A 23,290-nucleotide genomic window follows, 5' to 3' on the forward strand; every position below is an offset into this window, starting at 1 on the left:
ATTCAAATTAAGAAAAGACAGATGTAGAATAGATGTGCGGAAATTTGCCTTTAGCCAGTGGGTGGTTAATTGCTGGAACAAACTTCCATCTGTCGTTGTGGAAGTTGACAGGTTAAATAAATTTAAGGAGGAACTTGACAGGCATTTGGAGGGAATGGTGTGATTTTTTTTTTTTTTTTTGCTTATGCTGCATAAGCTCATACAGTTGCTTTCTTGCATCACATGCCACCACTACTACTACTACTATGCTGCTGCAACAGGATCTATCATTAGTAGAGGCATATGATGCAAGAAAGCAAGCTTATGCAGCATCAGCCAAAAAAAAAAAAAAAACCCCTTCCACTTCACCCCTCCATTCGTTCAAAATACCTGTCCAGCTAAGCCTTAAATTTATTTAGGTTATCAACCTCCACAACAAGGGATGGAAGTCTTTTCCACCAAGCAACCAACTACCCGCTGGCTAAAGGAAAATTTCCGCACATCTATCCTACATCTGTCTTTCCTCAATTTCAATTTATTCCCTCTCAGGTGATTATTCTGAGCAAGAGGAAGTATTCCATCAGCATTGAGCTGCTCAAACCATTCAAGGCTTTATACACCTCTACATCTGGAAAGGTTGAGCAAATGGGCTGAGAGGTGGAAAATGAAGTTTAACATTGACAAATGTAAAATACTACATATGGGAAATGGTAACCCCAGAGCAACATATCAACTCTGTGGTACTATACTGAGAGTGGTAGAGAATGAAAAGGACTTGGGGATAATTGTGCAAGCAGATATGAAGTTTTCTGAGCAGTGCAGATGGGCTGCAAGAGTAGCTCATGGTGTCTTGTCAATGATATACAGGAATTTTTCTAGCAGGGATAAGGAGGTGATAATTCCCTTGTATAAGGCTATGGTCAAGCCACACCTTGAGTACTGTATACAGGTCTGGAGGCCTTATTTCAAGAAGGATGTAGAGCTTCTGGAATGAGTACGGAGAAGGGTAACAAGATTAGTGAATGGAACAAAGGGTTGCTCTTACGAAGAAAGGCTTAAGTTTTGCAAATTACAGTGTCTGGAGACTAGGCACCGGCAAGGTGATCTGATAGAGGTGTATAAAGCCTTGAATGGTTTGAGTATGCTCAATGCCGTTGGGATTCTTCCTGTTGCTCAGAATAATCACCTGAGAGGGCATAAATTCAAATTGAGGAAAGACAGATGTGCGGAAATTTGTCTTTAGCCAGCAGGTAGTTAGTTTGTGGAACAGACTTCATCCTCTGTTGTGGAAGTTGATAGCCTAAATAAATTTAAGGCTCAGCTGGACAGGTATTTCGAACGAATGGAGGGGTGAAATTGGAGTGGTGTTTTTTTTTTTGGCTGATGCTGCGCAAGCTTGCTTTCTTGCATCATATGCCTCTACTAATGCTAATGGTCTGCTCCCAGTGCCATGCTAACCACGGTGAATCGTGGTTAGCTTGGCCTGCAGCTATACAGCCCCATTTTCGGCAGGATTCGATGTACTGTGTATTGTGACACATTACTACTGTCACCAGCATTCCAATTACAGACGAGTTGCGCCAGTCACCCTTCTGTTGCCACGTACCATCCGGAAGAGCCTTTGCTCACCTCGTGCATTGATTTGTTGTCCAACACCTCGCCAGGGGTTCATGGGTTTCCCTCCTCCGACCACTTTTGATAGGTACTAACCATGGCTGACCATGAGCACCCCATTGGCCATATCATTTCGGTTATGCTCTGACCAAGTCATCTGGCCATTACAATTTGGCCTTCATCAAATTCACTTAAGTCCACTGTCTTTCCTATCTGAAGAACAGAGCTCAGTATCAGGTATTTTTTATACCGTGTCCCGAACCTCGCACACGCCATCATTCATCTGTGGTTGCTTCGATTTGTTTAATTTGCTGATCATAATGTTTTGGCTTATCAGCGTAGATTCAAGGTAGAGCTAGACAAACATTTTGAGCAAGTGGATGGGTGAAATTAGGGTTTTTTTTTTTTTTTTTTGACTGATGCTATATAAGTTTTCTTTCATGCAGCTTTTACTAATGCTAACAGCATAGAATCCTACATCAAAAAGTGCAACTGCAGTCAAAATGATGCATGAACTGGACTCCACACCCATACACTCAAAGTTAATACTAACACCGAATCCAAGATAAAAAGAAACACAAGAGGAAAGTTTGGGGTGGAGAGGAAACCATTTTGTCAAGAGAGGCATAAGTTACAGTGAATTTCCAAGCAGTTTGTGATATTTCCCACCATTAGGATCTGGATAACTGTAATAGTCTTAATCTGTTGGCTATCATGGATTTAAATCTGTTAAACTTAAATAGTACAAACAAGTGATAGCAAATATATTTTTATTCTGCCTAATTAATGGGCAAAATCAAAATATATTTTAAACTTTAAAGACCCCCCCTCTCTCTCTCTCTCTCTCTCTCAACACACACATTCATTCATATGTTTAAAACAATTCAACTGCTCTTAAATAATATTATTGTTAATGCAGCTGTTTGTAAGGATAAAAAAACTGTCTGATAATGTAAAATTTGAGCAATTTGTAGAGTATTAATAAAATAACACTTTTTTCTCACGTTCATTGACAACAATACATCTGGAGAAAACAATCACAGGAAAGCATTAGCATTAGCTGAGGCATATGATGCAAGAAAGCAAGCTTACAGAGCATCAGCCAAAAAAATATATAAATTTAAAAAAAAATTCCAATTTCACCCATCCAGCCAATCCAAATGTTTGTGTAGTTCAGCCTTAAATTTATTTAAGCTATCAACTTCCACAACAACAACAACAGATGGAAGTCTATTCCAGCAATCAACTACCTGCTGGCTAAAGCAAATTTGCGCACATCTATTCTACAACTGTCTTTCTCAACTTGAATCTATGCCCCCTCGGGTTCTTAATCTCAGCAAGCGGAAGTATCCCATCAGCACTGAGCCTGCTCAAACCATTCAAGGCCTTGTATGCCTCAATCAGATAAACTTGCAGGCACCTAGTCTTCATATGCTGAGCCGACCGGGCTAGCCGGGTGGTTAAAGTGCCTGCCTGGCAACCCAAAGGTCGCGGGTTCGATTCCCGCCTCGGGCTTGGATCAAAGTACTACAAAAACCTTGGGAGGTGCATTATGGCCACAGAAGCCTATGCGCCAACAACTACCAAAAAAAAAGAAAGAAAAGAATATTCATATGTTGCAAATTACAGAATTTAAGCCTCTCCTGGTAAGAGAACCCCATTTTTTCTTCTCACCAATCTTGTTGCTCTTCTCAGTACTCGTACTAGCAACTCTACATCCTTCCTAAAATGAGGCCCCCAGACCTGTATGCAGTACTCAAGATGAGGCCTAACCATTGTCTTATCACAAAATTCCTATATATCATTGACAAAACTCCATGACCTGCTCTAGCAACACATCTGCACTGCTCAGAGAACTTCATATCTGACTGCACAATTACCCGCAGATCTTTTTTCATTCTCAACCTCCTTCAGTGCAGTACCACAGAGTTGGTTGTTGTTGTTGTTGATGGGGTTTTAAGTGCAATGGCTACTTAGGCCACATTACACTTATGAAAGTGGTGCATACTGCCTGAGTTTATTGATTTAGAATCAGTTAAAAACAGCTATGCAATCCTATTCGTTTTAGAAAGGAGAAGAATTCTGCGGGATTTGATTGTTCGCCTATGATATGGCTAAGCGACAAAGGGTCCTTTAAATTTGACAGAGAATAAAATGCTTATTTATTGTGTTTGGTAATGCACAACATTACCAAACACAATAAATAATCGTAATAAAATACATAAGTATTTTATTACAACTATTACGTAATAAAATATTGCTAATGCTTTTGCTTCTATCGTAAGCAAACTTGTTTTTTGTTTGATTTTCTATCTAAACAGATGACAGCCGTTCCATCTCTTCCAATTCTTTGTCTTAATCTAATGGATTTTAATTACACTTTGAGTTGTTCCTGCTATGAAAGTTTTTATTTTCTCTGCATTCTTTGTAATTCTCGGCATTACCTCATTTAGGCCTGTAGCACGTGCAATATCACATGGTCTTTCATTTCGTGTAAAGTGTTTCACAATTTCATATTTTTTTCTCTATCGACAGAGGCGGACTGGCCATAAGCCTTACCAGGGAAACCACGGCAAGTTGGAGGCCAGTGTGATTTGGCCATAAACACTAGTATGAGGCCACTACAAATTTTCCCGTGAAAGAATTTTTTACCCAGTCCGCCTATGTTTATCGATATTGCTTTTCTTTTTCTCTCTGAATCTGTAGTGTCTTCACCAGGACACTTCCATTTCACACCTTTTAAGTATTTTACTCATTTTTAGGGAATAAAGCACAATTACAAAGTGAGGAGGCATGCTTGATACACATAAACAAAGCTGTGTGCGTGTAGCAACTGAATAAACAACACCGTAAAGCCAGAGACAACTCTATTAACACTTCACTAGCTCACATTTTACTAAAGCACATTTCTGGGCGTTACTACCATAAAACAATAAAAACAGTTTCCAGTTGCATTCCTGCTAGTGGAATCTGTTATAAACTGGTAGGAAACTTGATCTAATTGCATTTGCGATAATACCGATAGCTGGAATTTAACTTTATTATGGTGAAATGTGTTTCCCCTTCACTGATATAAAAAACATAAATACATTTTCAGAATCTTCTCTTCATTCCTATTGTGTTGCGTTCAGTTGGGGTTATTCCGTGTCTGACTGCCATTTTTTGTAAACACAAAGGCGAATTGTGCATAAGCGAATTCGGTTCGTGTTATATACGATATCGTTCCCTTATTTATAAATCATGTATGATCGAATTTGTGTAGTGTAAACACGTGTTATATGAGAACTGACAGTATTAGGGAATTCGCTGGGGCTGAGCTGGATGGATTTTTGGCAGCACCATCTGTAATTTCATTTCCTGGTATTCCACTATGGCCTGGGATCCAGCAGAAGATAACCTTTTTCTGATGCTCTCTAAGACATATCAACTGTGTTTTGATGAGCTTTAATAACAGGCGAGTAGGTGGGGAATTGTTTTGCAATGCTAATACAGAACCTTGAGAGTCTGGGTATATTATGCTCTTTTGAATTGATATATGGAAAATATTTTCTAATGCAAGTCTTATGGCATATAATTCAGTCATCTAGCTACTACACTCTGTTGGAAGAGATAGAGAAATTATAGTATCGGAGTACCACTGTTGCACCCGATCCACCTGTATATATTTTAGCAAAGTCGGGATAATGTTGAGTAAGCTCAATGTGTAGCTGTTGGATGTTAAAGTCTGATAGAGAATGTTTTCCCCACTGGTGGAAATAATTGTCGCAAGACGGTATGATGACAGACCATGGAGGGTTGGGATCTATAGGATCTTGCAAGATTTTATTGAAGTGTATATCCCAATCTTCTGCTAGATGTTTTAGCCTAATACCAGCAGGCTGAACTGTCTGAGGTTTGTTTCTATAGACGGTCATATACTGCAGATCATAAAGTACTGACCAATTAGAATGGGTCACCTGGCTTTGGATCTTGATTGCATAGTTCAACAGCAACATCTTTCTCCTGATATTTAGAGGAGGTTCGTGGGCTTCAACATACAAACTTTGCACTGGAGATGTTCTGAATGCACCTAGTTTTTTTGACAATTAGTCCAGAGATATTCAATGTGCTTTTGGAAGTTTAACTTACTGTCGAAAAATAATCCTAGTAGACGAATACTATTAGCTATGGGAAGAGGATGGTTATTCAAGTGGAGCTCGGGTTCAGGCTGCATATTGCATCTGGTACAGAAGTGAATAGCAGTAGATTTCTGGCTGGACAGTCTATAACCATTTTGTGTCATCCGTGTCAGGAAGCAATTAATTGATATTTGAAGTTGCCGTTCAATGTAATGCATGTTTTGAGAATGACAGGAAATTGAGAGATCGTCTGCGAAAAGGTACGAATCCATAGTTTTCGGAATGAGTTCGAATGAACCATATAATTATTTGGTTCATTCTCATTGCAAACAAAGTGGCATTGAGAACAGAACCCTTGCGGAATTCCATTTTCTTGGGTAAATATCTTAGAGAGGGTTCTCCGGTAACGAACTTGAAAGGATCTCTGTTGAAGAAAATTTTGGATAAAGTATGGTAAATTACCTCTAAGGCCAAGAGAATGTAGATTTTTTTAAGATGCCAAAATGCAATGTAGTGTCAAAGGCTTTCTCAACATCAAGACAGACCATGACGAAATGTTCCTTCTTGATGAAAGCATTTCTAATGTTTGTCTCGGTTTTGATCATGAGATCCAATGAAGATCGATTTTTCCGGAATCCAAATTGGTTGTTGTTAATCAAGTTTTGGGACTCCAGGAACCAAGTGAGACAGTGATGTAACATTTTCTCGAGTGTTTTGCTGAGACAGCTGGTAAGGGATATCGGCCTGTAATTTTGTGGAACAGAATTATCTTTACAGGGCTTTGCAACTGCTAGTACATAAGAATGATGCCAGGAACTTGGGAAGGTATGTTCAGAAAAAATTCGATTGAAAAAATATGAGCAGCTAGGAGAGTGATCTTTGATCCAAATTTCGGAGCACTGGATCAAATTTCGGAGCATTACATAATATATCCCATCAGGGCCAGGAGCACTGTTCCTTAAGTTGGTAAGGGATTGCTGCAGCTCAAGCATAGTAAATGGTTGATTATAAGATAAAGCAGAATTGTCAGTGAAATTTGATCTGGATTTCTCTGCAACTGTTTTAAGTTTTTGAAATGTGCGATTATAGGCGACAGAAGAGGACAACTGAAAAAATAATACAATTCCCAGTGCATTTGATATTTCTGTAGGAGTAGAAAGCTCCTGCCCATTCCAGTTCAGTAGTGGGGGTGGATAAAAGAGGAAATTTACTGTTTAAACATTTTATTTTTCTCCAGATTAATCTGATATCGGTATTTTTATTTACTGATGAGGCAAATTTAATCCAATTTTCTTTTTTTGCTTTATGTCTGATGTAACGAGGTTTTGCTCGAAGACGTTTATAATTAATAATATTGGAGGTGGTTGGATGTTTGTGGAAAAGGTTCCATGCTTTGTTTTTCTCTTTTTTCGTATGGTTTTTTTTTTTTTTTTTTATGAAAACCCCAAACACGAAAGGTATCAAAACCTATAGTACTTAGTACCGTGCATGGGTTGAAGGAGAAATATGGGGGGTGGGGGATGCTGGGAACTTTGCTCTAGAGACTGAACATGGGTTTCACCACTTCAAGCCTCCAATAAGCAAAGTGGTGGTATTTCACCAGTTGATGAAAGTCATCTACACCTAGTGGTTGCAGTCTTCATTCCACCAGTAATTTATTTTTCGTCTATTTCTTACTTGGTATTGAGGAATGGCAGCGGATGCGGCTGTCAGAATTTGATTTCTGATGTGCTCAGTAACCCCGTTGATGGAATAGGACTGAATGATATAGCTGTCAAAGGATATGTGCATTCTGTATTTTGTCCAGTCAGCCCTTGAAAATTTCCATTTAATTGAATTTTCTGTTGGGACGGAACAAGATGTTTAAATTTTGCAGATTATTGGATAATGGTTGCTGCTATAAGGATCATTTAGAGTTACTCAATCTATACTTGGAAAGAGGATTGGGGAACAAATGGAAAGGTCTATTGCAGATGTTAAACCTGTAGGGAGGTGGATATATACGTAGGAGAGCCAGTATTTAGTAAGGTTAAATTCTGTCTGTCGATCAACATTTCAATAAGCTTCCCTCATCTGTCTGAGATAGAGGAACCCCATAGTGGATGGTGGGCATTCAAGTCTCCTAGTAAGCAAAATGGAAATCTTCGATTTGCTGAATAGTATATTCGTGATTTGGCGGAAGATAGATTGAAACCAGTGACAGAGTAATACCATTTACAACACAAATGGCAATGGCTTATAAGGCGGTTTGTAAAGGGATGCTTGAATCCACGAGTACTGCTACTCCTCCATGAGCACTGTTAGTGCCAGCTCTGTCTTGTCTGAACATAGTATAATTTTTGATTGCAATTGAGATCTGAGGTGTCAAATTAGTTTCTTGCAAGCACACTGCAAAAGGTCTGTATTGGTGAATTAATTCATGGATATCATCGTTGTTACTGTGCAGGCCTCTACAGTTCCATTGCATAATATGTTCCATTATTTGGATTTGTAAGAGGGAGATGAATCTGGGAACAGACCCAGATTCATCTCCCTCTCACAAACAACCCAATTTTTATAAGTGGGTTGTTTGTGACAATCCAGTTTAGATTTTTCTTTTCTGGGAAAATTGGGGGCATGCTGAATCATTGTTATCTTCCATTTCACTATCTGCATGTAATTCGAGAAGATCTTGGGTGATCATATCATCAGTATCCATCCTTGTTGAGGGTGGTTGATTAATCTCGACGGGATCTGAATTTTGCAGTTTTTCTGTTACTTTACTGTGGGTTGTTTTGGGTTGGAACTGTGTGAGGTGTACTGATACTTTAATCTACTGTCTTTGGCTTTGATGTAAGCTGGGTCAATAGAACTGATCGAGCCCAGTCTGTGATCGCTTTATCTGGAGAGAGTGACACTTCTGTCTGACATGCTACTAATTGGTGAGAGTGGATAGCAGAGGCATAAGAGCTTTTTGGCATGATTAATTTAATTTGTTTTCTAGCTTCTTGAAATGAGGATTTATTTTCAGTCTTGTATTTTTGTATTTTCTTCCCTAGCTTCTAGAGATCACATTCTTTAGAGTATGCTGGATGGTTGTCCCTGCAATTAGGACACTGCGGAAATTGTGCCTTGTATTCTGACTGGGTATGAGATGAGATCCACAATTTGGACATTTTGAAACTCCATGGAATGCTGTCTGGGAGTGACCAAATTTCTGGCATTTGTAGCATCTTAGAGGATTTGGGATAAAGGGTCGAACATGGCAATTTAAGTAACCTGATTTGACTGAAGCTGGTAGAGTCGGAGTATTGAATGTTAGAATTATGTTATGTGTTGGGACTAAGATACCATCTTTTTGTATCATGATTCTTTTTGCTTGTGTTACATTTTGTTCCTTTAGTTCCTGGATTATTTCTTCTTCAGAAAATTTCAATAGATCCCACTCATGATCACTCCCATGGACAAATTCAGGGATGTGGAGTGACTTAAATTGGAATTCAGCTTAAAGTAGTGAGTCTTAATAATTGTTCAGAGTGTCTTGGAAGAGAAGTCTATTAGTAAGTCCCCAGATTGGAGATGTTTCACCATTTTTGGTGATGCTGCTGCATGTTTCAGGCATCGTTGAATGATGAAAGAGGAAAGCTTATTAACAGGTTGTACTGACAGAGAATGGATAATCAGGAAGGCTGGTGATTCCTGTCTGCCAGCATCTTTTTTCATTCTCTTTGAGATAGAGAAGTGATGGTCCGTTTCACACTGATCACTCTTCGGCTCTAGACGAGAAAATTCACTGGTTTCCATTTCTGCTCCTTTTAGCCCTGAGGGTTGGTTTATCCTACAGGTTACCGGCCCCATGATGTGGCGGCAGGAGTGGTGCCACCAGTGACCAAGCAATAAGAAGTTAGTGGTTAGTGTATTATGGGAGTTAGTTATATATATACAAAAGAAAGGTGTTTTTCCTTTCTTGTAGGAATCTTCCTTCTTTATTTAAAAAGAGTCAGAAAATAAATAACATTGAAAGTAAAAAGACTTTAGAAATCTTTAACCACTCCTTTATAGAAAATACACTTTGAAAATTGCTATATCATTCGCTTGGCACTTGGACCACACAGTGGATACATTTCTCTTGAGTTACTGCTATGCATATGCAGTACTTTGCATTTGTCAATATTAAACTTCAGTTGCCACTTCTCAGGCCATCTACCTAACTTTTCTAGATACTGTTGAAGTAGCATACTGTCTTTACTATCATTAACAACCCTGCCAACTTTTGTATCATCTGCAAACTTGGACATTAAGCCTGATATACCTTCATTGATATCATTAATAAATACACAAAACAATGAGCCCAGCACCAAACCCTGGGGGACTCCACTAATAACATTAGTCCACAGAGCAGTTTCCATTTATTACCACTCACTGCCATCTCCCACTCAACCATCACTTTTATCCATTGCAGCAACTTGCCCTTAATGCCATACCACTCCAATTTGTACAGCAGTCTTGCATGTGCAACAGTATCAAAATCTTTCCTGAAATCCAAGCATAAGATATCAAAATTATTTTTTGAATCCAGTTTCTTTGTGACCACATCGTGGTATCCAATCAAATTGATCAGATAAGACTTCCCTTAACAAACCCATGCTGTCTGAACTATTACTGCAGTCTTGTCTAAGTGATCCTGCATCGCTTCTTTAACCAGTGACTCCATTATTTTCCCCAGAATAGATGTTAAATTAACAGGTTTATTAATTATTTGTGTCACCCTTTGAACCCCCTTTGTGAATTGGGGATACATTTGCACATCTCCAGTCCATGGGGACCTTCCCTGAATCTAAGGATGCTCTCATAATTATGGCTAAGGGCTTGCTTAGTTCCTTCGCTGCTTCCTTCAATAAAACTGGATAGATTCCATCTGCCCCAGCTGCATTTTTTATGTTTAACTTCAGCAATCTCTCCTCCCGTTATTACAAAATCATTTAGCTCCCTGTTATAGTTTATTAAACTTCTGTCCTCCCCGTCCTTACGCGTGACGGTAGATGCAAAATATTCATTCAGTTTGTCAGCTATCGGAGCAGGATCATCAACAGTCGAACCACCAATATCAAGTGGATTAATCTGATTCATCCCCTTCCTTCTGAGTTTCCATAAGTAAATTAGTTGTTGTTGTTTCTCTTTGCATCCTTTTGCCAAGGATTTCTAGTAATCAGCCTTCACTTGCCTAACCTGCTTTGTGACTTGATTACAAACTAGCTTATAACTGCCGTAGGAGTCTGTGTCACCTACTAATTTATATGCATCCCACGCATTTTTCTTCTCTGCCACAAGTGTCATTAGTTCATCTGACATCCATATAGGCCTAAATCTTGAACTTGAAAGAAATCAATCCTTAGGAAAGCTGCAAGTTACAAAAAAAATTTTTAAGTGGTCTCAACAGGTCCACACAAGCCTAATGAGACCAGAGCTGTCTAAAAAAACAGGTAAACTGAAAGATAATTGGCACCATTTTTCAGGACTTTGGCATTAGAAAGGATAACATTAGCATCAGAGGTGGCATATGATGCAAGAAAGCAAGCTTATACAGCATCAACCAAAAAAAAAAAACACCTTCCCATTCACTATTGATTTTCTGCAAATGTTTGTCCAATTCTTCCTTGAATTTATTTAAGCTATCAATTTCCATAATGACAGATGGAAGTTTGATCCAGCAAACAACCACTCGCTGGCTAAAGACAAATTTCTGCACGTCTATTCTGCAGCTGTCTTACTTCAATTTGAATTTATGCTCCCTCAAGTGTATAACCTGAGCAAGAGGAAGAATCCCATGAGCATTGAGCTAGCTCAAACCATTCAAAGCCTTATACACACCTGAATCAGATCATCTCGCAGGTGCCAAGTCTACACACACTGCAATTTACACAACTGAAACATTTCTCGGGAGAGAAATGTTTCAGTTGTGAAATCATTATTTCCCTCGCAAAATTTGTTGCCTTTCTCTGTACTTTTCCAGCAGCTCTACATTCTTCAATAAATGAGGCCTCCAGACCTGTATGCAGTACTCAAGGTGTGGCCTGACCATTGCCTTATACAAAGGGATAATCACCTCCTTATCTATGCTTAGCAAAGTGCCTGTATATCATTGACAAGACCCCATTAGGTGCTCTGCCAGCCTGTCTGCACTGCTCTAAAAACTTCATATCTGAATGCACAATTACCCCAGGTCTTTTTCATTCTCCACTACCCTGAGTGTAGTACTGCACAGTTGGTACATTACTCTCAGGTTATTACTACCCATAATGCAGTACTTTGCATTTGTCAATGTTAAACTTCACTTACCAATTCTCAACCCATCTGCCCAACTTTTCCAGATCCTGTTGTTACTGACATTAACAATCCTTCCAACCTTTATATCATCCGAAATCTTGGGCATTAAACCAGTTATACCTTAATCAATATCATTGATAAATATAGAAAACAACAATGGTCCCACCACCGAACAGTGGGGGACTCCACAAATAATATTAATCCATGCCGAGCACTGTCCACTGATTTTCTAATAAAAATTTGCACATAACTCAAGAATTCTTGTTTGTTACTGCAACAGATTACATTACCAAGATGTTATGAGGGCAGAAATTTCAAATGAGCAGGTAGCTAAAGACAGGGTAAAGGGTAGCTAAATAACTTCAAGGGGTGCATCAGGGTAGTTGGTCCTTGAGATTCTCTCAGATATGCCAGACAAGCTGTACTTTCTACCTGGGAGTCTAAAACGCTGATCGAATTGATATTCGGGTGACATTCAAGTCAAGCAGCCCCAATTTCAGTGAAGTCCGGACGATCTGTGACAGCCAAATCCTCTGCTTGCACCTTCACGATAGTGGGACTGTTGGTAATCCTGGATATAACCTCCATGCACAAGCACATTGGGTGACCACCCAGGTATGAACCAACGTAAGCAGGAGTTGAGGTGTGGCATCCACACCACATGGAAGAATGCCGCCCGGCTTTGTTACCAGGCAAACTAGGTGGTAGATGACTCTCATCAACCGGTGAAATACCACCACTTTGCTTACTGGAGGCTTCAAGTGGTGAGACCCATGTTTAGTCTCCAGAGCTTAAGTTCTGGTTAACCCTTCCCCATCTCTTCTATCATGCAGTATGACTGATGACTTTTGAGGTTATGATTAACATCATGGCTAGTTCCAATCTTCTTTACATTGAGGGTATAGCTCTAAAACAGTATTCGCAGGCCAGCCGCTAGTCAGTACACCAGACCGAACCAATTGGTAACTCTTTAGGAGGCTTCCAGATCAGCTAGTGTATAATCTTGCTACCTCTACTCTGCCAGACAGTGACTGGAGGGAATCCGAGTAGTGTGTTTGCAGGTGGGGGGGGGCATTCTCGAGGCCACATTATATCAAGGATCTGGGTATATTCTTACATGTGTACGCCATATCCAAAAATTTCATTACTTCACACAGCATGTCCCCCCCCCCACACACACACACACTTCTCCTTACTATTGAATACACCATGAACTGTCAAACTAATAGAGTAGGCTTATCTGTGAAAATATCTAAACCTCCCAAACACTTCCTAGTTCATTTCACAAATATACGTGGTCTCAGTTCCAATCTCAACGATGTCCATTTCCATTTGCAGTCTGCCAAACCCCATGTACTTTTTCTGACAGAATCTCAGTTATCAGTTGATTCAACTACTGCTCATCTCAGTTGCCCAAATTGTTCGCTGTACGATTCCTTTTGCCTCAAAGGTGGTACTTGGGCATATGTCTGTTCTGATAGTCCCTGTCAGAGACTTCGTAATTTGGAATCTCCTCTTTTCGATCTTCTCTTGGCTTAAAATCTCTCTACCTCATTGTGTCAAATTCATCTATTGTCTCTGCCATTCTCCCAACTCCACCAATCACCTGGAGCTCTTTGACTTTCTCTCTTTGCAACCTGACTTTCTCCAGTCCAACTTTCCTAACAGTGAGATAATTTTCCTTGGTGATTTTAGTGTTCACAACTCCAGCTGGCTTCCGTTTTCTAGTCACACCAACCCAGCTGGTCGAGATGCTGAGGCTTTTGCAATTTCTAATGACGTTGCACAGATTATTCATTTACTACAAGAATACAGGACAATCCCAATCATACTGCTATTTGAGCTAGATGATTTTGTAATAATTGAGAGTAAAGTGGAGGAGAAATTGTTGAAGATAAATACAAGAAAGACACCTGGGGTGGATGGGATCTATCCAGTTATATTAAAGGGGGCAGCAAAGGAAGTAAGCAATCCATTAGCCATAATTATGAGAGCTTCCTTGGACTCAGGGGAGGTACCCACAGACTGGAGATGTGCAAATGTAAGCCCAATTCACAAAGGAGGATCAAAGGCTGACAAAAGTAATTATAGACCTGTGAGTTTAACTTCTGTTCCAGGAAAATTAATGGAAGCACTGGTTAAAGAAGCACTGCAGGATCATCTTGACAAGAATTCAGTTATAGCTCAGACACAGCATGGTTTAGTTAAGGACAGGTCTTGCCTGACCAATTTGATTGGATTCTATGATGTAGTCACAAAAGAATTGGATGCAGGGAATAACTATGATATTATATATTTGGATCTTAGAAAGGCTTTTGATACTGTTGCACATGGAAGACTGCTGCACAAATTGAAGCATTGTGGCATTGGTGGGAAATTGCTGCTATGGATAAGGGGATGGTTGAGTGGCAGAAGACAGAGAGTGGTAATCAATGGACACTGCTCAACTGGACAGGTATTTCGAGGGAACGGTGGGGTGAAATGGGAGTGGTGTGTTTTTTTTTTTTTTTTTAATTTTGGCTGATGCTGAATAAGCTTGCTTTCTTGCATCATATGTCTCTACTAATGCTAATGCTAAGAAAACCTGAGGCTTATGCTGCACCAGCTGGGGGGGGGGGACAGAATTACCCTAGAGAGAGAGAAGTAGAAGGGAATCACCAAGAAGGAGAAAAATGATGATATCTAGCAGAGAACCCCGGATGTGCCAAGCCCATACTTCACTCCCATAAAGAAATTATGGGAGTAAAGTTTAAAAATATGAAATTAATGATATTGAAATTTCACATCATTATTTAATGAAAAAACTTTCGGGCCTACAGGTGAGTAAGGCTCCTGGCGTTGGTGGCATATATCCTATAATTTTAAGGGAAGAGGCAAGTGAGTGCCTGGAACCATTAAGGCTAATTATGAGAGCATCACTGGACTCAGGAGAGATTTCATTGGAATCCCTCCTGAGTCCAGTAATGCTCTAGTGACTAAATTTAAATTAAAAGTTAGAGAAATACTAACACTAATATTTGATTTAAGAAAAACTGACTTTTGATCTGAGAAAAACTAACTAACTTCAAATCAATACCAGGAAACGTTTCGATTGTCAGGATCCTGGGAATAAACTATCACAGTGAAGAATAAATGATAAGTGAAAATGAAATCGATAAGGCTAATTGTTTAATTAAGGGGCTTAGAGGGGAACAGGTATCCTGTGTGTTATCAGACACTCAGCCTAAAACACTGATGGATCCAATATCTCTCTATTACAGAAGATTTAGGAGAAGTCCGGTTGGCCTGCCTCCCTAAAATCCACTCATGCACACCTTCTCGATGGTAAGCCCTGTTACGTCACTTAGGTGGCAACGAACGTGTAGAGTGGTTCTCTTCAAGACGCCTGGTCAGCATGAAGAGGAAAAGACCAAACCCTCCAGCAATGAGAGCACAACAATACAAATGGCCCTCAGTCCCCAGCAGCTTTCACTCTCCCTCTTACGGCAGCGAGAGGATCAGAGTGGAAGCAGAGGGTGCTAAGAATCTCTGGGTACGACCAGGCTGCCATGCACGGAAATTGAACTTGGCCTGTTATAACGTACGATCACTCATCGGTGAAGACAGGATATTAGAGCTGGAAAAGGAATTAGAAAATGTGAATTGGAATATCATCGGTTTGGCTGAAACAAGAAGAAGAAATGAATCACTTATAAGTTTATCAAGTGGAAATCTGCTGTACACCAATGGAAATAGTGAAAGGAGTGAAGGTGGAGTTGGGTTTCTGGTCCATAAAGATATAAAAATCAACATTTTGGAATTCAAAAATGCATCACCAAGGGTGTCAAGACTAATATTCAAGATTTCTAAGAGGTATAAGCTAAAGATTATAATGATTTATGCACCAACATGAAGCCATGATGATGAAGAGGTTGAAGAAATGTACACTGAAATTGAGTCTTCTAGATGAGCAGAAAACCCACTACACTATTATTATGGGGGATGCTAAGGTTTGAAAAAGACAAAAACAGCGCAGAAAGAGGAACTATAGGAATTTTTGGAATTGGTGAAAGAAATAAAAGAGGTGAAAGACTTGTGGAATTTGCAGAATCTCAAGGACTCTCAGTAATGAACACTTTTTTCAAGAAAAGGGCGAACAGAAAGTGGACATGGAAGAGTCCAAATGGATTAACAACTAATGAAATTGACTTCATCCTCACTAACAGAAGATATATTGTGAATGATGTTACCGTCCTGAATAAGGTAAATGTTGGAAGTGATCACAGAATGGTAAGATGTACACTTGATATAGATGTAGGAAAGGAAAGGAAAAAACTGACTCGAGTAAATAATACAAAAGGTCTTTGAAATAACAGAGGAGGAGAAAAAGCAGTATGTACTGGAACTTAAGAACAAGTTTGAGCTTCTGCAGACTGCTCAGGACCAAGATATCGACGAGGAATATTACAACTTTCTGAAAGTGATAAAGCCCAAGAAACCTATAGGGAAACAGAAATCCAAAGAAGAAAAAATTAGTCAAGAAACACTTGTCATGATGAACCAAAGACGACAAATGAAGAGCAAGAAAAACACTGACAGGGAGAAAATTGAGTATACTGAGTTATACAAAGCCATTAGAAAGAGACTCAGAGAGGACATAAGAAGATTTAACACAAGAAAAGTAGAACAAGCATTAAGGGAAAACAAAGGATTTAAATCAGCAGCCATGAGCAGTAATACAGAAAGACAAATGATACTGAAACTGAAGAATAGTGATGGTGTACTTATAAACAGCAGAGAAGGCATAATTCAAATAGCAGAAGACTATTCTAGAGAATTATACAAGGAGCGAGAGAATGATACCAGCAGTGGGGAACATGGATTGCAAAGTAGCAACACATACGACATACCCGATATTCTTCCTGATGAGGTAGAACATGCATTGAAGAAAATGAAGAATCGGAAAGCCCCGGGGGAAGATGAAGTTATTGTAGAGTTGTTAAAATTGGGAGGAAGAGACATAACACAAAAACTGGCAAGGCCCTTCACAAAGTGCATTAGAAAAGGTGTGATGCCTAAGCAGTGGAATAATGCAATTATAGTTTTGCTGCATAAGAAAGGAGATAAATCAGAAATTGGAAATTATAGACCAATTAGCTTGTTATCCCATATCTACAAGTTGTTCACAAGGGTCATTACTAACAGATTAGAAAGAATACTTGATGAGAATCGACCAAAAGAGCAAGCTGGCTTTAGGACAGGATTCTCAACTATGGATCACCTTCACGTAATATCACAGCTAATGGAGAAAGCGAATGAATATAAAACACCATTATGCCTGGCATTTGTGGATTATGAAAAGGCATTTGACTCCATACAGCATAAGGCAATGTTTCGGGCACTGGAAAGACAAGGCATAGATACTCCATATATTATGATTTTGAAGAAAATATATGAGAGTGCTACATCCTTTATCAGACTAGACAAAGACAGTAGGAAATTTAAAATCGAGAAAGGAGTTCGACAAGGAGACACAATATCTCCGAAGCTGTTTACTGCTGCCCTTGAGGAAGCTTTCAGAAGATTAGACTGGTCGCAGAAAGGAGTCAATGTGAACGGAGAGTACCTAAACCATTTACGATTTGCAGATGATATTGTGGTCATAAGCCACGATTCCAAAGAATTAGAGGAAAATCTTAATCAGTTATGCACAGTTAGTAAGGATTTTGGACTAAAGATGAATATGGCTAAAACAAAAGTAATGATGAACAAGTATGCCACGGAAAGGGAAATAATGATTGAAGGAGCAGTAATTGAAAAGGTGGAGTCATTACTTATCTGGGACAAGTTATTAGCTGTAATAATGATAAATGGCTGGAAGTCAAGAGAAGAATAAATTTTGGATGGATAGCATTCAGGAAATATAGTCACATACTGAAGAGCAATATCCCAGTTTGTCTGAAACGTAAAATAATGAATCAATGTATACTCCCCACCATGACTTATGGAAGTGAAACTTGGGCACTCACCAAAAGAATGGAAGAGAAGCTAAGAACTACACAGCGAAGAATGGAACGAATTATATTGGGAATCAGACTGTTAGATAAGAAGAGAAACACATGGATTAGGCGGCAAACTCAAGTAAAGGACATTCTTATCAAAACTAAAGAACTAAAATGGTCTTGGGCAGGACACATAGCTCGAAGACATGATGACAGATGGACTAAGAAAATAACAGAATGGTACCCAAGAGGAGCTAGAAGAAAACCTGGAAGACAAAGGCGGAGGTGGATAGATGAAATTCATGAGTTTGAGTAGTAAATGGATGGCCAGTGCTCAAAACAGAAGGAACTGGAAAGTTGCTGGAGAGGCCTTCATCCTGCAGTGGATTGAAAATGGCTGATGATGATGATGATGATGATGATGAACTGATAAGAAGCATGTAATGTTCAATAATAAAGTCAATGATCACAACAGTTTACTAATCATCATCTAAGATGAGTGAGAAAACAGTTGAATTGCAATTTTTATTTTATTTTATTTTTTTTCTTGGTATTACCCTTCTGTTAAAGGTGCAGCTACAGAATAATGCATGGATGGGACTCCACAACTATGTACAAATCCCCAAGGCAAATACTAGTATCCAATCTAATAGTGAAAAGTAATACAGAAGAAAGTCTGTGGTTGGGGGCAAAAACAAAATCGAAATAAATCTAAACAAAATCTAAAATAAAAAAAAATTGAAGGTTTTACATGCCAGCAATACAAAAATTCTTAATATATTTAAAACTTAATTAACACACACAGTTTTTTGAGCAGCAAAATTTATGAACATCTTACAATACATACCATTCATCAAATAATTTAATAGGTTATATTAAGATTGTAATAATGGTTAAGGTTAAACCTAAGAAAACAAATAAGTTTCACACACCAAATAATGCAAGTTTAAAATAAAATTCAAAAAAATGAAAATGTTTAAAATAGTTCTATACTACCATTTGCTTAAAAAAAAAAAAAAAAAAAAAATCGATTTGAACAGGATTTTATACAGAAACTGGAACATATAACAAAGCAAAAAAAAAATTAAATTACACAATATTTGTGTAAGAAAAAAAAAAAAAAAAAAAATTTTAGTTGCTAATAGCATCCTTTATTTCTGGAATATTCCTAATTGATACTTACAAGAAGATGACTGCCATCTTGACTTCGTCCTGAATATAATATTGTAGATGGGGTCAGACGAACTGAGGGCTGAAAGAAAAAAAAAAAAAAAAAAAGTATAGATGGGATCACAAGAGATCAGATTAATTCATTTTCAACAAAAAGTACTCATTTCTAAAGTTGTGAATTGAATGCAAAGCCTGAATTCAGCTTAACAGAATATGTCTTTAGAATAGTTTATATTTTAGATGTACAGTGTCTCAAAAGTCAGTTGGCATTAGTATTAATAATGGCAAATTTCAAACTTATATCAGCAAAAAAAAAAAAAAAAAAAAATCTCATTTCACCTATCCATCTGCTCCAATAGTTTGTCTAATTCTACAGTGAATTTATTCAAACCACTCCACAACAATGGATGGTAGCTTGTTCTGGCAATTAATCACCTGTTAGCTGAAGGCAAACTTCCACACATCTATTCTGCAATCAAGCTTCCTCAATTTGAATTTATACCCCCTCATTTGCATAGACTGAGCAAGAGGAAGAGTCCTGATTTTGTTCAAGCCATTCAAAGCCTTAAACATTTCAATCAGATCACCTCGTCTAGTCTCCATTATTCAATTTGCAGAACTGAAGCCTTTCTTGGTAAGAGCACCCCCTTTGTTCCCCTCACAAATCTCACCTGTCCTTCTCTGTACCCATTCCAGCAGTTTTACATCCTTCCTAAAATGAGGCTTCCAGTCCTGTATGCAAACTCAAGATGTGGCCTAACCATAGTCTCATATAATGGGATAACCATCTTTTAGCATTAGCATTAGTAGAGGCATTTGATGCAAGAAAGCAAGCTTATGCAGCATCAGCCAAAAAAAAAAAAAAAAACCCACTTCCACTTCACCCCTCTGTTCGTTCAAAATACCTGTCCAGCTGAGCCTTAAACTTATTTAGGCTATCAACCTCCACCACAAGGGATGGCAGTCTGTTCCACCAACCAACCACCCGCTGGCTAAAGGCAAATTTCCGCACATCTATCCTACATCTGTCTTTCCTCAATTTGAATTTATGCCCTCTCAGGTGATTTTTCTGAGCTAGAGGAAGAATCCCATTGAGCATGCTTAAACCATTGAGCATGCTCAATGGGATTTGAGCATGCTTAAACCATTCAAGGCTTTATACACCTCTATCAGATCACCTCGCTGGTGCCTAGTCTCCAGACACTGTAATTTGCAAAACTTAAGCCTTTCTTCGTAAGAGCACCCCTTTGTTCCATTCACTAATCTTGTTGCCCTTCTCTGTACTCGTTCCAGCAGCTCTACATCCTTCTTGAAATGAGGCCTCCAGACCTGTATACAGTACTCTAGGTGTGGCCTGACCATTGCCTTATACAATGGAATAATCACCTCCTTATCCCTGCTGGAAAAATTCCTGTATATCATTGACAATACTCCATGAGCTACTCTTGCAGCCCGTCTGCACTGCTCAGAGAACTTCATATCTGCCTGCACAATCACCCCCAAGTCCCTTTCATTCTCTACCACTGTCAGTGTAGTACCACAGAGTTGATACGTTGCTCTGGGGTTGCTGTTTCCCATGTGTATTACTTTACATTTGTCAATGTTAAACTTCATTTGCCACCTCTCAGCCCATCTGCTCAACCTTTCCAAATCCTGTTGCAGCAGCATAGTGTCAGTAGTGTCCTTGACAACCCTGCCAACCTTTGTATCATCTGCAAACTTGGACATTAAGCTTGATATACCATCATCAATATCATTTATAAATACAGAAAACAATAATGGACCCAACACTGAGCCCTGAGGGACTCCACTAATAACATTAGTCCACGATGAGCAGTGTCCATTGATTACCACTCTCTGTCTTCTCCCCCTCAACCACCCCTTTATCCATAGCAGCAATTTGCCTCCAATGTCACACTGCTCCAATTTGTGTAGCAGTCTTCCATGTGCAACAGTATCAAAAGCCTTTCTAAGATCCAAGTATATAATATCAAAGTTATTCCCTGCATCCAGTTCTTTTGTGACTGCATCATAGTATCCAATCAAGTTGGTCAGGCAAGACTTCCCCTTAACAAAACCATGCTGTGTCTGAGCTATAACTGAAGTCTTGTCTAAATGATCCTGCAGTGCTTCTTTAACCAGTGCCTCCATTAATTTTCCTGGAACAGAAGTTAAGCTCACAGGTCTATAATTACTTGTGTCAGCCTTTGATCCTCCTTTGTGAATTGGGGTCACATTTGCACATTTCCAGTCTATGGGTACCTCCCCTGAGTCCAAGGAAGCTCTCATAATTATGGCTAAGGGTTTGCTTACTTCCTTTGCTGCCTCCTTTAATATAACTGGATAGATCCCATCCACCCCGGGTGCCTTTCTTGTGTTTATCTTCAACAGTTTCTCCTCCACTTTACTCCCAGTTATTTCAAGATTCTGTAGCTTACTGCTAGAGTTGAATACACCTCTGGCATTCCCCTTGCTGAATAACTCATGTGTGAATGTCGATGCAAAATATTCATTTAGTTTGTTAGCTACCTGAGCAGGATCATCAACAGTTGACCCATCAATATCAAGTGGACCAATCTGATTCATCCCCTTTCTTCTAGAGTTTACATAAGTAAAGAACTCTTTGCTGTTTTTCTTTGCATCCCTTGCCAAGGATTTCTCGTAATCTGCCTTCGCCTGCCTAACCTCCTTTGTAACTTGGTTGCATATCAACTTGTATCTATCATAGGCTTCTGTATCATGTGTGAATTTGTAAGTATACCATGCATTTTTCTTCTCTGCCATATGCCTCATTAGTTCATCTGACATCCATTTTGGCCTAAACCTTGAACAATATTTCTTAGTTGGTATGTAAAGCCTAGTAGCTTCCAAGATAAGTTCTTTGAATGGTTCCCATTTTGAATTTGCTGTTGGTAACATCATCAGGTGGTCCCACTGTATAGAATTTAAATACTGTCTCAGTCCATCGTAGTCGCCTTTACGGAAGCAATAACCCTTCCCTTTACCCCTAATGGTAGTTACCTCTTTCAGTAAATCCCACTTCAGCACACTGTGATCACTGCCACCTACTGGTTCATTTATCTGCGGATTCTTAATGCATGAAGAATCACTGCTGATAATCAAATCAAGAGTATTACTCCCTCTAGTTGCCTCCCGAACATGCTGATGTAGAAAACAATCATCCAATAAATCCACAAAAGCCCTGCTAGTGTGTGAGTAACCAGCCCCCAAATTCCAGTCAATATCTGGGAAATTAAAATCTCCCATTATAAGACTCTCTGATTTACTGGCCCACTCTATTTCCCTGTACAGTTTCTTATTATACTCATCAGAGTCATTAGGCCTATAGCACACTCCTACTCTCAATTTTGATCTCCCAATGCTTATGTCACACCAAACTGACTCAACACTGCACTGTCCGGCGATGTCGACTGGCTTCACTTCCTTGGTTTTTCTGTGTTTCTTAACTAATAGCATAACCCCTCCCCCCTTCCTATCCTTTCTGTAGACGTTGTACTCCCCAAACTGCAGTTCTGCATCCCTTATATCTGTGTGACACCACGTCTCTGATATCCCAACAATATCTGCCTTTGATGTTTTGAGCAATACCTCAAATTCATCAAATTTATTTACTAAACTCCTAGCATTGGTGTACACGCAAGTATACCTGCACCTGTTTCTATTCTTAGCTACCCTAACACAACCCATGTGTTTACTTGTACCACAATGGCTCCCAGCAGTCTCTGAAATACCATGCATCTTGTTTTTCAGGCTTCTGCTCATTCTAATAGAAGCAGTGCAAGAATCTCTTTCACCTCTGCCAGTGGCTACTGTCAATCTATTGGTCTTTGTCTCCCCCCAAGCTAGCAGGTTTCCGACCCACCTAACACTGCCTCGATAGCATCAGCAAATATTCTTGCGCCCTTTCTATTTAAGTGTATCCCATCCCTGTAGAAGCAATCTCTCCTGTTAACAAGTACAGTCCAGGCTGAAAAAAATTCTACCCCTTGAGCCTTGCATAATCTTTCCAGGGCCGAATTGATCGACAAGGCTCTCATCATATACTCCCTCCTATCGTGTCTGGGCAGAATTGCAGACACTTTCAAATTCAACCCTAATTCT

General features: G+C 39.2%; 1 protein-coding gene across 1 annotated transcript in view; it reads right to left on the reverse strand.

Annotated features, from left to right (window-relative positions):
• The window catches only part of LOC150085132 (branched-chain alpha-ketoacid dehydrogenase kinase-like), a 275,984-nt gene that overhangs the window by 189,790 nt on the left and 62,904 nt on the right, over positions 1–23,290 (reverse strand). The window contains exon 3 of the mRNA XM_090373887.1: positions 19,182–19,250. Coding sequence (XP_090230013.1) covers positions 19,182–19,250 — 69 coding nt within the window. The remainder of the gene's footprint in view (positions 1–19,181; positions 19,251–23,290) is intronic.

Source organism: Mastigoproctus giganteus, chromosome 5 (assembly GCF_048544385.1).
Source record: "Mastigoproctus giganteus isolate SK-2022 chromosome 5, ASM4854438v1, whole genome shotgun sequence".
Taxonomy (NCBI): domain Eukaryota; kingdom Metazoa; phylum Arthropoda; class Arachnida; order Uropygi; family Thelyphonidae; genus Mastigoproctus; species Mastigoproctus giganteus.